Source organism: Saccoglossus kowalevskii, chromosome 5, assembly GCF_978046115.1.
Source record: "Saccoglossus kowalevskii chromosome 5, keSacKowa6.1, whole genome shotgun sequence".
NCBI classification, from domain to species: Eukaryota; Metazoa; Hemichordata; class Enteropneusta; family Harrimaniidae; genus Saccoglossus; species Saccoglossus kowalevskii.
The window spans coordinates 41,195,013-41,210,342 of record NC_140645.1 but is presented as its reverse complement, the minus strand read 5'-3'; the positions used below and the strand labels follow the sequence as shown (position 1 = coordinate 41,210,342).

The following is a 15,330-nucleotide window of genomic DNA, read 5'->3' as shown; positions in this document are numbered from 1 at the left end:
TCGCTATTAAAAACCCTGGAATGCCATACCTGAGCTCTCAGTATACAGGAGACACCGGGACATATTGATCGCACGAGGCGATGTCTTATCGTGTGTAAGTGTGTTAGGAATCGATCTCTTTATTGAACAACGACGGGTATCTCGTATTCGCCGGCAAAACGTGTGATTTACGATCGGCGAAAGTGAAGGTGACTAAGGTTTCAACGGTTATTTTCAGCAAACACACGGTAAGTACCCCGATCATACCTCATATAGGGCTTCCAGGGAATATTCCTGTCGCGATGTTTGTTGTTTTCATTAGCTTTTCACGGTTTTCATTTCCTCGATATACTTTCTATTTCATCACGTGTTTAACGTACAGGGTATATCGGTAAATAGAAGCCGCTGTCAATGACAGGAAGACACTAGTGTTATGGCTGGGCTGATCTGACGCATTCATGGCGTGTCGGTAACAATGAATGAATAAATCAGAGGCAATAACCTAAACCGCTGAAACTTAAAAACTATGTTATTACCCAACCGTATAATATATATAGCATCGGAAAAATCAGTTTAATTTCACCTCCGTGCTGCTACGTACTCGGATTTAACCATGGAAGTTTATACCGTGGATAATCGCCAGTACATCGATTATCGATACGAGAGAATGGCTCCGCTCGTTGAAGATTTGCCGTGAGCGATGTTCTTACTGAGCGTCCTTCGATTTTTATTTTTGTCAACAACAGAAATTATAATATTTATAATATGAACAAGAATCTGTGTTTAATACACCGACGGTTTTTAATTTTCCCGTCGATACTTAACGTATGGTGTGGAGAATTATACACAAATACCGTACGTGCGTGTTGTTTATTTCCAACATCTGTCAGTTATCACTAATTTGTGCTCACCGTCTTCAATTACCGCGAGCAATTAGTATTTTAGTTGATCACTTTTAGAATGAGGTTTTTAGTTGGACAGGAATTCCAACCGTTAGACAACAATACATATGCGAGTGCTTGTTCTCAGTGCACCCACAGTGAAGGGAATAAATTAAACCCATTCATCAGGAGTCCTTCGGGTATTGTTCGATAACAATGCAGACGGCCATTTCATTTCGGCTGTCATATTTTCCGTGGCTTGATTAAACCACTCTCTGTAAAATCAACAAAATCATTGAGAATACAAACATACACTGGCGTAAATAAAAATCGCATTTCACGGAGAATATAATTTAAAAATAAATTCGCATATCAGATAAGCAATTTTCAATTTTTTGTCTGCTACATTTGGCAATAAAATTGTCACACCGTTAAATGTCTTACTCCTAGTGAACAAATTGACACGTAACATTAGTCGTGTTTTCTCGTTCATATTATCTGCTTGAAAATCGATAAAATCACGTGCACCATGTACTCGTCCTTTCTGCTCACAAGTCAATTCATAATACCCCGTGGAATAAAAACAACGCCACTACTGAGATGAGATTATGCAAACCCATTAACGGTTACCATACGTATACTAGTATTTATTCCACCTTGACATTTGGCATAATACCAATTATTGAATTTTAAATCCTAAATATCAATTAAATTTCGTATTTTAAATAAATATAATTGCGATATTATTGTTTGGATCAATTCGTGGCAAAAACGATTGACATAAAAATTCATCCAAAAAAATTAGTAGGAATTCTCCCAATTTCTCCCTTACAACTTGAATAATTCTATGTCTCAAACCCTATGTCTCACGTGACATTATTGTTTAGTGTTGTCACTTTGTAGAATGACATCTCCTTATAAGCCCAATCTTACAACTATTTTACCAATTGAGTTAACGATTACAATGGAAATCAAACACACATATAAACAGTAGTATTCCGGGGTTTTACAGGTTTCCGAGTAATTTACCCCTTGCTCCACCGTTGTAAATGAACAGATTAATCTGTTATGGGAATTGGCTTTTATTGTGTACGTCACGAGTCACGTGGCGTGTTAGCAAACCGTTTGAAGCCAGGAGGTATGTGTAGCACCGTCGCATTGTAATTTATTAAATCCTGAGTCAGGAAGTGTACAAACCGTAGCCAAATGCTATCATGTTTTAAGCATATGTCGTTTATTTTTACTTCACAATTCAAGAAAATAAAGTATGACGTAGAATTCAAAAGATTTGTACAATACTGCTGTTGAGTTGAAGCATATATACAAGGCAAAGTTTTGAAAGACCTGTCATAAGAGCTGCTCTCTGATTGGTCAGATTGTTAGACACAATCTAGTAAATAGCTTCGCAATGACTCCGTTATTGTACAGAAAATATATGTCACAAGTTTTGTAAATTAAGAAGATGTTGCCCGTTAATATCACAATTAATCGCTGCACTGGAGTGTTAGGGGTCACCTGTATAAAAGCATGGGGGTGGATTTTTGTTAGCGCTGTCTTATCTGTATATTTTTCTTGCATGCGCAGTGATTTATGTAATATACGATGTCATAATGGCCTTATGTTGAATTCAAGTGCCACAGTAAGTGACATCTTTACCTGACACATGCGACCCTGGAAATATGGCATGCGCAGTTTATGCTTCTGATGACCTCAGTAAACCAAAGCGTTAAACTGAAATCAATATTTCATTGAACAAGGACTTTAAAATCGACTGGCCTTTCATCCAAGGTCGCAGACCAGGGACATATTGTTTAAAACACAAATAAAGCAATGACCTCAGTGACCTTTTTTTACTTTCTTGCAGACTTATGTAAATTAGAATCATGCAAACTCTTGAAGTCATGCCAAGAATTGTCGTTATCGTTGTTATGGCGATCGCCATAGTGAGATTCGGTGAGTAACTATACCTTGCATATCAGATTCATTTAATTTGACGTCCACTTATTCAAACGCGGCACTGCAAACCAACGTACATTTCCTCTTAGTAGAAATGAACATTCAGAGACAAGTAGATTGAAATATGTAGGTACAAATACATGTTGTTGTTTTTTCTATGAAGTTTCGAGCATTCAATTTATTACAAAAAATCGTGTGTGTTGTGACATGGTATAGTGCAGCATTAGAATATATTGTTTGGTTCACAATCATAGGGTCGAGAGTTGGTACTTTGGAGTCAGTAGAGCACGACATACAAACAAACAAACGTTGACACGTGACACTGGACTATCCAACCCTGCATTGCTTTTAAAAAAATATACACTTGTATCCATGCCAACAATAATGTATTGTAGTATATTTTATAGTAATTTTCCTGCAAATAAACATCGCATTTATTTCCAATTCTCTCGTGACAATGGGATCATAATTAGGGGCATCTGGTAATTGGTTCATTTCCGCAGTTTCTGTGTAAAAGCAGGCATTAATATTGATTAATAGGGCTCAAGTTCAATGCACGCGACGTCACTTCGATCGACGCATTACGCTTTAATTCGCCACACTAGTGCATGATAGTAGCAGACAAAAATACTTTTGTTACGTCATTGGGTCATAGCGCTGCTAGCTAACGCTACGAAACGCCCGTGAAGTTATTGTTGAAGGATCGGGCGATCACGAACATTTCCCTAGATGCACGCCGCTAACCACTCAACAATTTGGAAATTTTAAAATCACTACAAATTCTTGACATTTTACTGAGTGGACGATTCCTTCAAACAAATGATAATAAGGAAATAATAATCGGACGCTATCTGAACGGATTTCCATGAAAACAGTGACTTTGAAATTTCCCCGTACCGTGACGCTGGCGGCCGCTTTGGATTGGAAAATAAGTACAATAATAATTCAAAAACTAGTTTAGACATCTCAAGTTTTTTCTTCCGAATTTAAAACAAGCAATTACAAATAATAATTTAGCAAGGTTTCGAAGAAATTCTATTCCCAAAAGGTCTAATAGTCATTAAACTACACAAATCTGTATTGTGTACTCTACGAACAGTACAATCATAGAAATGGAAATAATCTAACTGGTGTACACGTGACTTGAGAAGGCAAAGCATATACAAGCGACTCTATGAATACACAAAGAAAATTGAGAATGAGAAACCATGTCTATTTTTTTTGTCCTAAAATTTCTAGAAATTGGAAATATGTTGACAATTCAGTTTATCGCACGCCACACTAAAGTTATATAGCTCTATCTATTATGCATATTTGAATATTATTTGCATAATTAACAAGACGTGACAATTAAATATTTATCTATTCGAGTTTATCTTTGCATATCTTTTACGCGGCATTTACATAATGATTTCGACGGGTTTACGACTATAAACAAATCATTGTCAATTTCACAAAGTCTTCATCATGATGCTAATTTACTGCCTGTCAAACTAAAATGTTATATTCATGAGTACAATTGCGATAAACTGAAATAAACGTGTCGAAACTTGTATTTACTCATTTGAATAGTTCACATCACTATTAAATTTTTACATTCGTCTGTTTATTTTTATATTATATATATAAAATTTATAATATTTATATTGTATTTTATTATATTGGATATTGTGATCACCAAAATGGTTTTAGTGTGTAGTTAGTTGTATATGCGATGTTTTTTCATAATGTACAAATACTTCACCATGTAGATCGTCTTTCATCCGGGTTATTTGGCATATCACTTATGACATCGACAAAACCTCAGATAACATTGTCACACTGGTGAACTCTGACCCCATACAAAACACTCACAATTGAAATCAGATGCAAATTGAGATTAAACATGAAGTGCCATTACAGTTGTTATGCAAATTAGGGATGTGAAATTCAGTATTTGTGGCGATGTACAGTGTGAATATCACATCGACGGTGATTTAATAAATATTAGCTCAATTCGCGAGTAAGTAGTACCTTCATTTAGTGAGTATACACATTTTGCTAAATAAGCTTGAATAAACGAATGTGCAGATTTTTGAATGGTAGACAGAAACGACATGAATGTATTATATATAAAAAGATCACAGAATGAAGTCTGAAATGATGACATTGATAGTTCAAATTCCAAGAAAACACATCTTATATTATTTTAACACCAGATGAAGACATATCTACCGAATGTAGTATTACCAGACGATGACATATCTACCAGATGTAGTATAGATGAGATCTTAAATCATAAAAACTCTTCTTTCAGCATGACCTTGTTCAGAAACGCAGCATAGCTAAATACACGATCTTCAGAAGCGGGGTCGTGACCCGCTACAATACTAGTAAACAGAATTGCCTGACGGAAACTGAACCAACGCGACATTTGTAGCTACAATACTAGTAAACAGAATTGCCTGACGGAAACTGAACCAACGCGACATTTGTAGCTACAATACTAGTAAACAGAATTGCCTGACGGAAACCAACGCGACTTTTGTAGCTACAAATTCACTATGATGCTTCTCGTTCTAGGTAAAACTAAAATGATGCGGTTTTAGATCTGTATTTTCAAGCATCAGAAGAAGATATATTTTTACCCTTTAAATTTTATTAAATAAGGCTTTTGAAAACAGAAAATGAAATTTGTTTCATTCTGTTGTGTGTGACCCACTTCAGTTCACTGGTGCGTGAAATCGATCTATTTGAACATAATTTTGACGCCATAAAAATACTTTGTCGCTAGAGGGCGCACCCTTGAAAATGCCCCTTTTTACAACATACGTATGTTTTTGTTTGCAGGTGAGGCTGTGCAAACTTTCGATATTACTCCCCAGAGCGAAATCACAGGCTATGTCACAGGTGCTGTTATATTACAGTGTGCATCTAGCGACAGAACAGGAACGGTGTTGTGGATACGGGATGGTCAAGTGGTTAGCCAAAACACCCTGGTAACATGGAATCCGAACAGGTAAATATTGTGTGTTAAAATCGTCTTGTTCCGATCGCATTAAGTAAAGACCGTCCACGCCTCAATTTAGCTGCATTTTGTTTTTGTTATCAATTTCAATACAAGTCAAGAAGTAGGTATCAGATAACTTGTCGTCTGGAGTAGAGTGAGGCGATCATAACACCAAATACAAAGTGCGCGTACATAGGTACAACACTGATCGTTACATCTGACATAAATTTTACTCTCATGTAGTCGATTTATTCAGTTTCATTATTTTTATCATTTCACTTATGGTAGATTCCATGAACGGATTTGCTTTTTTTTTCATTTTCGTAATTATTATAACTATGATTTTTTGCATAGGTGCTTTATTTCTGGAGATCAAAGCCAGGGAGAGTTTTTCCTTACGATTACTGACCTAGTGGAATCAGATGCAGGAACTTTTTATTGCATTCTTAGCGGAGATGGTGGCGACGCAGCCATTGCTTCTCCTCCATCTCTAGTTACAGTGTTACCAGGTATGCATTTGTCTGTTCAATCGGTCGTTATGTTTTCCCAGCCTGATATGCATCTAAGCACGTGTCTGTATGTCTGGAATGTATATTTCGTTCGGTTTACACTTTTCTATTTTTAACGTTTAACAGATCCTCCCCAAATCTTCACAATTGAACCGAGTGACACAACCGTCGTAGAGGGCGAAACTACAATTTTTCAGTGCGCTGTGGAAAATAAAAAGGGGACAATATATTGGTCACAGGGCGCGGCCCTCATCAGCATTGACATGCTTATACAGGACAAGTTTGCTGACAGGTTAGTGCAGTCCGTATTTTTTTCAACCTATCAGAGTGATGGAAAACCAATAATTTGCATAATTATAACATTGAAACAAAAACTATAAGCGCAGTTACATGGTGATCATGTTACAATGTATTTGCAATAATGAGAACATAATCACCCAAACATATGTTCCATGTATACAACAACAATTGTTTAAAGCGGGGAGTCGTCACCTATGCATGCGTCAGGTGGCCATATCGTGTCATTGTTTACAAACAAACGTCTACCCATGAGCCTTTGCGTTCTTAGCGTGTGTTGTTATCATCCCATGAGACTCAATTTTCGCGCGTGCGTAGGTGACGACCCTCCCGCTTTAAATTAAACGAAACTTTGACAAAACAAATAAATCTTATTGATTTTCATTTTTCCTGCAGGTTTTCACTCATCGGTGACCATGCAAATGGGGAGTATTTTTTACAGATAAACAACACACAAATCAGCGATGATGCTGGGTATAGATGCTTCGTTAGCAACTCAGACGGTAGTGCCACCCTCATGTCTGACCTGGCACAGTTAATAGTAATACCAGGTAAGGTACCACAGAATTGTGTTTCAAAATTACAGCATACACCCTCTATCGAATTGTCTGCATTCCAATCGGGAGGCTTTTCTCACATTGGACTGTTGTTGAATTTGATTGGCTGTAATTGATTTATAGTGTTTGAATGCATATAATTCCAATTCTTTCAATACTAAGGTGATAGGCATACTTATATGACAAGATCAGTAATTCGGCAAAATTGCCATATCTCAAGTTATGGAACTTCTTGTGACTTGAGTCTAAGAAAAACGCCAAATACAAATTAAATCAAATGAATGAATAAATAAATAAATAAATAAATTGTTTCCATGATGCTGTGAACGTAACTCACAACGTAGCGTTTTTAAAGATGCTGATCAACATCAGTTTGCAGTGGGTTGTTTTTTCACCCATCACAACCCATTTTTACCCATTGGAGCTTTTCTCTGCAAGGACATAATTCCAACAAACCTCTCTTGTCCTTCACAGAAATTCAATAGCTCCACACTCATCACCAGTACATTTAGTAGATATATTCGTCTAATAATAGGTGATTTTCCGAACAATTGCGAGATCTCGCGAGATGCATGAAAGACGCGCGTCGAACGTCTGCCGCAAAAATCTAACGATTTGATTTTGAACTAGAATTTCTTTATTTCGCAGCTTACATTGACCGGCCGATCTTCGACAGAGGAATATTGCTTCCGAATACCCTCACTTAATCGAAATTGCCTATCATCAAACGTGGACAGCACATTATTAAGCATGGAAATGTCCCCGAAATACTTTCGCGTTTGTCGAATCCCACGCGATGTTTGACGCCACTACGACGCTATGACCTTTGTTTGTCCTGTTTTTACGTTCGATTTCACGCATAACGCGTGATTCTCGCAGTGTACGGAAAATGGTCTATTGATATTCTACCACCTACTTGTAACTTAGTTACTGCTATGTGTCCCTTTATCATAACTATCCACTTGATAGTCTTTCTAGTCCCTATCACAAACTTTATCTTACAGTCACCACAATGAGTATTACTACATCCGCTGCGTCGACTCTCGCTGACGTCACTACCCTCGCACAAGGTATGAAATACATGTGTCACATTTGAAGTCACCTATCTGTTTTTCTGTCTGTCTGTCTGTATGTATGTATGTCTTCAACAGCACCCAGTCGTTTCTGTCTATTTACGCGCACATGCATCCTCGTCATTAACCAGGTTACCATGCAAACGCATTAACGAATCAATTCAAACATACTTGTCATATAATAACAATCTCACGCTGGTGCACAATTATTTAGTAGTCACAGTTCAACCTTAATATCCCTACAGTAATGGGAACTACTCTGTGACGTCATCCAGTGTATGAGTCATGATATACTGCGCAACTATTTCATATCAACTTGTTTTTACAACAATACACCGTAACAATCATGCGTGTAAAATAACATTTCATTGGCTTCATTTGACTGAATCGAGTAGTATGCTAAATGACAGCACCACTCAAGAATAAAACTCTCCAATATGCAAACCAAAACTTCGGTTCGATTTAGATTTGTTATTTTGAGAATTAAAAACGGAAACAAGTTTATAAAACGTGTTTCATCATTCAGTGATACAGAAACGCCTAAATCAATAATACACGATCATTTGAAAAATGCATATTGTCTAATGAAATAGTAGCTTACTAATGCCAGTAACCCATATATTTTCTTCCCGCAAAAAATAATGTTTTCACATTTTGATGTATTTTTGATGTATAATTACTTTGTGGAACTAATTCTTAATTGGCCGCAGATCTTCATCAAAAGTATGGAAAAAATGCAAAAAAAAAAAAAAAAACGATTATGAGAATTCTTGTTTTTATCTATTTTTATATTTGTCACAGTAACAACACAACAACAAACTACTCGTCCAACCACTAGTAAACCAACGACTAAAGCACCAACACACGCGCCACCAACTCAGAAACCATCAACGAAAACACCACCCACTACTCAAGGTATTGTACACATTTATTGTTCTCTTTTCATCATGATGGATTGTGAAATGCCAGCATCTATTCAAGCCTAACGCACTGGATATGTCTGTGTTATTAATAATTTTACGTTTTAAAGCAGATTAATTCTAGTAATTATATACTCCTATTTGTATTACCGCTTAAATATGATGCCATAACTTTATCCCCTAGTCCAGGATATTACACATTTTCTACAAAGTGCGCCCTCTAATTATAAAGCGTTTATAGGTTGTAAATTAGCAACACGCGCCGTTCAATTCGTTTGATTTTGTGGTTGCTCATCAATGAACGAAGATTATGTTTTAAGAGATTTTACTACATTCTAAATTAACAACTTTGTCGATTTGAATCACATTGCCTTCAACCATGTACTAGTAGGTCATTTCGGCTTCTGAGAAGCACCCGCTACTAGAGGGCGCGATTCATAGGAATTGTGTATTTTACGTCCACCATGAGTAAGAAAAAAGTTACTATTTGAGTTGGGATTGATAAGCTCCAGTTTCTAAACAAGAGACGTGAGATGTAATCTTATGAGAATTCTTTGATTCCGGCATATGTGCCATGAGCATTTCCAAACACAATGGACAAACTGCGCACACAGCTACTGTAGAATACTTTATTTTCGCTTGGAATTTATTTTCGCTGAAGGGATGATTTTGTGAAAATAAAATCCAGCGAATATACTTTTTTTCTATATTTCACATTAAACTCATCAAAAATCAGTGAAAATAAATTCCATACAAAATGCCCAAAAAGCCTTTTCAGCGAAAATTAATTTCAGCGAAAATAAAGTATTCCACAGTATATGTGTAAATGTTTGCAAAGTGGAAGTATCTTTCACTACTTCGATACTGCTTGCATTAAACCACACCATGGTTGAATAAAACAATGCTATGATTTGTGTTTTACTGAATAGTTGATAATCAATTTAATTTCATAGCGTTACCTTGGTTTGCGCAATACTCATCAAATCAAAATTTGCATTCTTTTTAACAGGACCGGTTGCACCAGGATCGTCATACCCACTGTGTTCGTTGACAGGCAATAATATGTTTGAAGACGAGTTGGCAACTATCGCGTGCCGGTCTTTAGGGGGTGAACCTATAGCTAACATAGAGTGGAGCAAAGATGGTGAAAAGTTTGAGCCAACACACACGTCCTTGTTTATGAACGAAATTGTGTCATACATAAGTCTGAATCTAACAGAGGATCTTCTCGGTGCTGTGTTCATATGCACCTCGAGTCACGTGTTGTATGAAGAGCCAAAGACTTGCCAAGTCGGACCATTAGAATTTGAATGTAAGTTCCAGTTTACATTTCCCGGACAATGCCTTATATGTTACTTACTTGAGAATTGTGCCCGGAGACAAAATGGCGTCTGGACGTTTCGAATACTGAAATTAAAGCGGGGGAGTCGCCATCTGCGCATGTGTCAGATGACCATAGCGTGTCATCGTTTACAAACAAGCGTCTACCCATTAGCCTTTGCGTTTTTAGTGTGTGTTGTTATCGTCGCCTGGGACTCAATTCCCGCGCGTACGCAGGTGACGACCCTCCCGCTTTAAAATGAAATTATATGTCCAAATAATAAACGTTTCCAGACAGCAACATATGTAAGAGGTGATCTTTAATGTTTTACAAAATGGATCGCATTCTACAAATGGTTTCTTAGTACCTAAACCGTTGTGTAACCAAGTGCCAAGTAATTTCATGGCCGAAATATTTTGTATACATTATATAGTATATATTTTATAGTCATGTTATATTCTAACATTATATATGTTTTTGATACTTTGCAGTGAAACAATTTATTGTGGAGATCGAACCAGCTGTACTGAATGCACGCCCAGGTGACGAAGGAATGTTTGAGTGCATTGTTGACAGCCATTATCCCGTCTTAGACTACGTTTGGCGATTCGAAGGCGAGGAGATCAACGAAACCGATAATCGATTTAAATTTGATAAAAACAATACTATACTGCACGTACTGAACATAACCAAAGATATGGACGAATCGGAGGTTACGTGTGAAGTAACGAATACACATGAAAATGAATCCGCGTCTGCAATAATCAGATTTGGCGGTGAGTGATCGTGTTTTCTCATCTAATCACACTCAAAAATTGCGTCATGTGATATTTTTTTTCAATTTTAGCATAAACTGTTCTCCTTCTAAAAGTTTAATATATGTTATATTGCAGGACACCATAGAGGATTGGACGCTCTTTCAGTCGCAATAATCGCTGCCATAATGACCTTTGTATTTATAATGATCATTCTTGTCCTCATACTGTTTTATTTTTTCTGGTGGAAGAAGAGGAAAGAAAAAGAAATACCATGTAAGTAAAACTTCACAAATAATTTTCAAAATATTGCTGGAAAAGTAATAACATGTAATTTCCGTTTAAGGTTGTGATTTATAGCATTGGGATGGTAATGGTTTGTAAAGTTAAATATTCGTGGGGTCGTCATCTGCGCATGCGCGACAGTATAAAAACGCAAAGGCTAATGGCTAGACGCTTGTTTGTAAACAACGACACGCTTTAATCTTTTCAATCTTATATTCGCAGCCAATCAACCAGTTGTAGAAGACGGGAGTTCAGAGGTCAGAAAGAGTACTGATAGTAATCTGGATGGTACTATATCGCCCAAAAGCGGACAGGCCAACCCTGCTTACGTGATAGAGAGTGACATTCCACTCGAAAAGAACGGAAAGCTACCGGCGATTAGAAGTCACACACCCGTAGGTGGAAGACCTAACACTGCGGATATTACTTACCACCGAAGTGAACATAAACATTCTCATCGACGCCATAAGAAGCACAAGAGAAAGAGGATCAGGCCAACAGAACCCAAGAGTCCTCGCTCATATGACAATGGGAAACCCCGTGTACTGGACCATTTTGTTGTAAACAGCGTAGATCAGGAAACTCTATTGGAAAAGTCTAACGAAACTGGACGAGATAGTCCCCAAAACCACGTGTACGAGACGCCTTTGGATGCACAAGCTGAGACACACACTCCGAGCAGGGGACGCGAACGGTCGCGCAAGGAAGTTGAGGAGGACAATTTACGGCCTCGTTCGCCAACCCCAGAAAGTCACCGACCGAGAACTGGTGAACGAAGACATAGACACCGTAGATCAGTGGATGAAATCGACGACCGTGCAAGGGAGTCATCCGAGAGAAGAAATCGTCACCGCCGTCGCCGCCGCCACCACGATGAATCCGAAGATGAAACGAGAAAGTCCGGAGAACGCCGAAAGCGGCCGAAGTCCAGTCACCGTAGGAGTTCTTCGCCTGAAAATAGCGATATAGGTTTACGGAAACCTAAAAAAATGCCTCCCATTAATAGCGGAAAAGCAGAACTTGAAATGAAAGTACACAGAACAGAAGAGTCAGACATCGGTACAACTGAACACGACGACGACACGAAAGAAGTACGGAAATCACACAGCAAACCACGTCGACATCACAGATCACGTGAATCACATGAAAGACGGAGCAGTTCATCACGTGACCGACACAGGTCATCCATACAAGATAATTCATCTGACCATAATTCTTAAATTGCAGTTTCGAACATTTGTGTATTCTGGGGTTTTTTGAATACCGAACATGAAATTAGTTTGCAAAGTAACAGTGTACATGACGTCATTTGAATATCTCAGTTCGTGTACTTAAAATGCTTATACATTAGGAGCGCCATTTAATGTTATTGATATGTAGTGGCATTCTTCTTAAATTTATATACTTAATGTACACATCGTTTAATTTCAATATTTCGCATCGTCCCACTGTCTATGATTTTCGATCTTCGATATTCAGTCGCGCAAATGCAAATATGCATGTATGTACGCACAAACAAGTCCGTTGCGAGTCCTGGCTTCTGACAACAACCAGTACTAACTAAGGATCTAGCTCAAAACCGGAACGTTTCCGTCAGGGCAGGGGACTACATTAAAGTGGGAAAATCGAAAACCAACTACAATTAAGCAGTATTTTAATATTGTTTAGAAATAATCCAATATTTTTAAAAAGACGCTTTTTCTATACTTATACAGATTGTGCCAATAACATTTTGAAAACAATAATTTTTTTTTGTTTTTTTACCAAAAAAAAAGAGAAAAGAATGATGTCTTTTAATCCACATGTGTATATATGAAACGGTGAGGTTTAGTCTCTAAAATACGTCTCTCTTTAAGTGACAGTGGCCAAACCTTCATACAAAATGCATTTGTATGTTTAAACAATTCACGAACACATGTATAATAAAATGTTTTACATTAATACGATAGACGTTGCACCGATTACGATAATGTTGAATGTTTTTATATTAGTATTTATTACAATAATTGGAACCAATATATGTATATAAGAAATGTGTTCTATTTTTGTAAACAGTTTCCAAATTAATATGGGGATGATAATTCTTAATTTCAAGTTTCCAGTGCAAGTTTTTCCAAAAAAAGTGAAAGTAAACAGTCGTATATAAATAATAGTTTTAACAACATAAATTATAGTGAAACGTAAATCGACATTTAAATAGGTCAGTGACATTTGAATTGTGGGAATGCGTCACCTATATGACGTCAACTCTAGGTCTTGGCAATTGAAACTCGAAAACAATATTTAGGTGACCCCGAGCGGTCTCAAATCATTCTTGCATTTGAAACTCTAAATAGTATTAATAGATAAATAACCAGACTCGAATTCGCGGAGAACGCGCTTAAGTGCTGATGACTTTTTTGTACAAGAAAGTAAATTAACACAAACGAAATCCAGTGAAAACAATGTCTCCTAAATTCGGGTTTCATCGGGGTTATTTAGCTAGCTCGAACTTTTCAATACTAATTGGGCGAACATCCAGTGGTTTCATAATATCGAGTTAGACATATTAAAAGAGCGTAAACAGAATTAATCCCAATTGTCAAGTATCAACATTTACAACAAAATTACAAAAATCACGTTACCATGAAAACACTCATACTTTTTGACCATATCACTTACTTCATGTAAGTCACACATTGTACAATTTGCTATGTCGTCATAATCAAGTTATTCATGTATATTTCAATTATTTTATTTAAGTTTCAACATTATATAGTCATATTTTTACAACGTATTTGTAATTTGAATAAATATTCAAGTATAAAACTCAGTTTGTCTGTCCCCCCCATATATTCGACTGGGAAGGTTTACTATAATAGTAACTACATTTGCAAATATTTATATATGAAAGATTTGTGCACATACTGAGATAGTGATAAGTATCCCAAGTCTACGTTTTCTGGAAATAGATTTGTTGTCAGATATGCTGAACCATTCACATCTGTATGGTGTCAGCTTAATGCTGAGTGAATCTGACGTCAGTGTACTCCTAACAGTCTATCAAATTTTACTAAAAAGGTTCAATTAACATACCTAACCATAGATACTTCAACAAAAGTCGTATAGGAAATTTACAAGTTTAAAACACAAAAAAAAATGAGTGACAACAATTGACAAAATGATCCACAAAAACAGACAAGTACACTAGAGTATAAGTCATATCCTTAAAATAGAGATGGTATACATGATATGCATTAATGTTTAGTGACACTCGCCAAATATCATTTTAGTCATAATCAAGTGATTTCTGTATGAAACCTAGTGTCTACATCAGACATTGATGTCATCTGAGATAACATTTGTATTGCGTTAAGATACAAGCTTATTATATCTTCCAATACAACTTGAATGTTAAAATGATCTTTCTCTACACAACCCTTGGTTTAATAGTTTTGACAAAAAAGTCAATGTCTCTTTAACAAGTCTATACAGGGTCTGGGACACAGAATGAGCTGGGAAATAAATTGGTATTGCTGCAAAGATGTGGAAATTAATGATATTAAAATCATCTATCTTGTTATATAGTCTGTTGAAAGCTGACCTTCAAATTCAAAGCACGAATATAAGTATTAGTCAGAAGAAGGCGATTCAGTAGTCACATTCGTTTCAAGTTCATCTAAATATATCTTTGGGATATAATCACACAATTTAGGATTGTTGATGGAAAGTTCTTCGCTAATAAAATAAAAATAAAAATAATGTAATTAAATGATTTGTCTTTTCGCTCCTTTTGTGTTCAACTAATGTCGTATTTAACTAATTTGCA

At 36.6% G+C, this 15,330-nt stretch overlaps 1 protein-coding gene across 1 annotated transcript; it reads left to right on the top strand.

Moving 5' to 3' along the window:
* LOC100368646 (uncharacterized) lies at nt 1–14,330 on the top strand. Its single transcript, XM_085499428.1, has 12 exons — nt 1–227; nt 2,725–2,813; nt 5,646–5,814; nt 6,160–6,314; nt 6,441–6,606; nt 7,008–7,162; nt 8,173–8,238; nt 9,043–9,156; nt 10,171–10,473; nt 10,974–11,258; nt 11,376–11,513; nt 11,745–14,330. The coding sequence occupies exons 2-12, from the start codon at nt 2,744–2,746 to the stop codon at nt 12,740–12,742; spliced, it is 2,619 nt and encodes an 872-aa protein (XP_085355554.1). The 5' UTR covers nt 1–227; nt 2,725–2,743; the 3' UTR covers nt 12,743–14,330.
* The last annotated feature ends 1,000 nt before the right edge of the window (nt 14,331–15,330 follow it).

Bases quoted from the DNA above. Each gene is read 5' to 3' on its own strand.
- LOC100368646 (XM_085499428.1), top strand. From the start codon at position 2,744: ATGCAAACTCTTGAAGTCATGCCAAGAATTGTCGTTATCGTTGTTATG. The intron at 2,814-5,645 runs GTGAGTAACTAT...TTTTGTTTGCAG, and splicing joins GATCGCCATAGTGAGATTCG to GTGAGGCTGTGCAAACTTTC. The intron at 6,607-7,007 runs GTTAGTGCAGTC...TTTTTCCTGCAG, and splicing joins CAGGACAAGTTTGCTGACAG to GTTTTCACTCATCGGTGACC.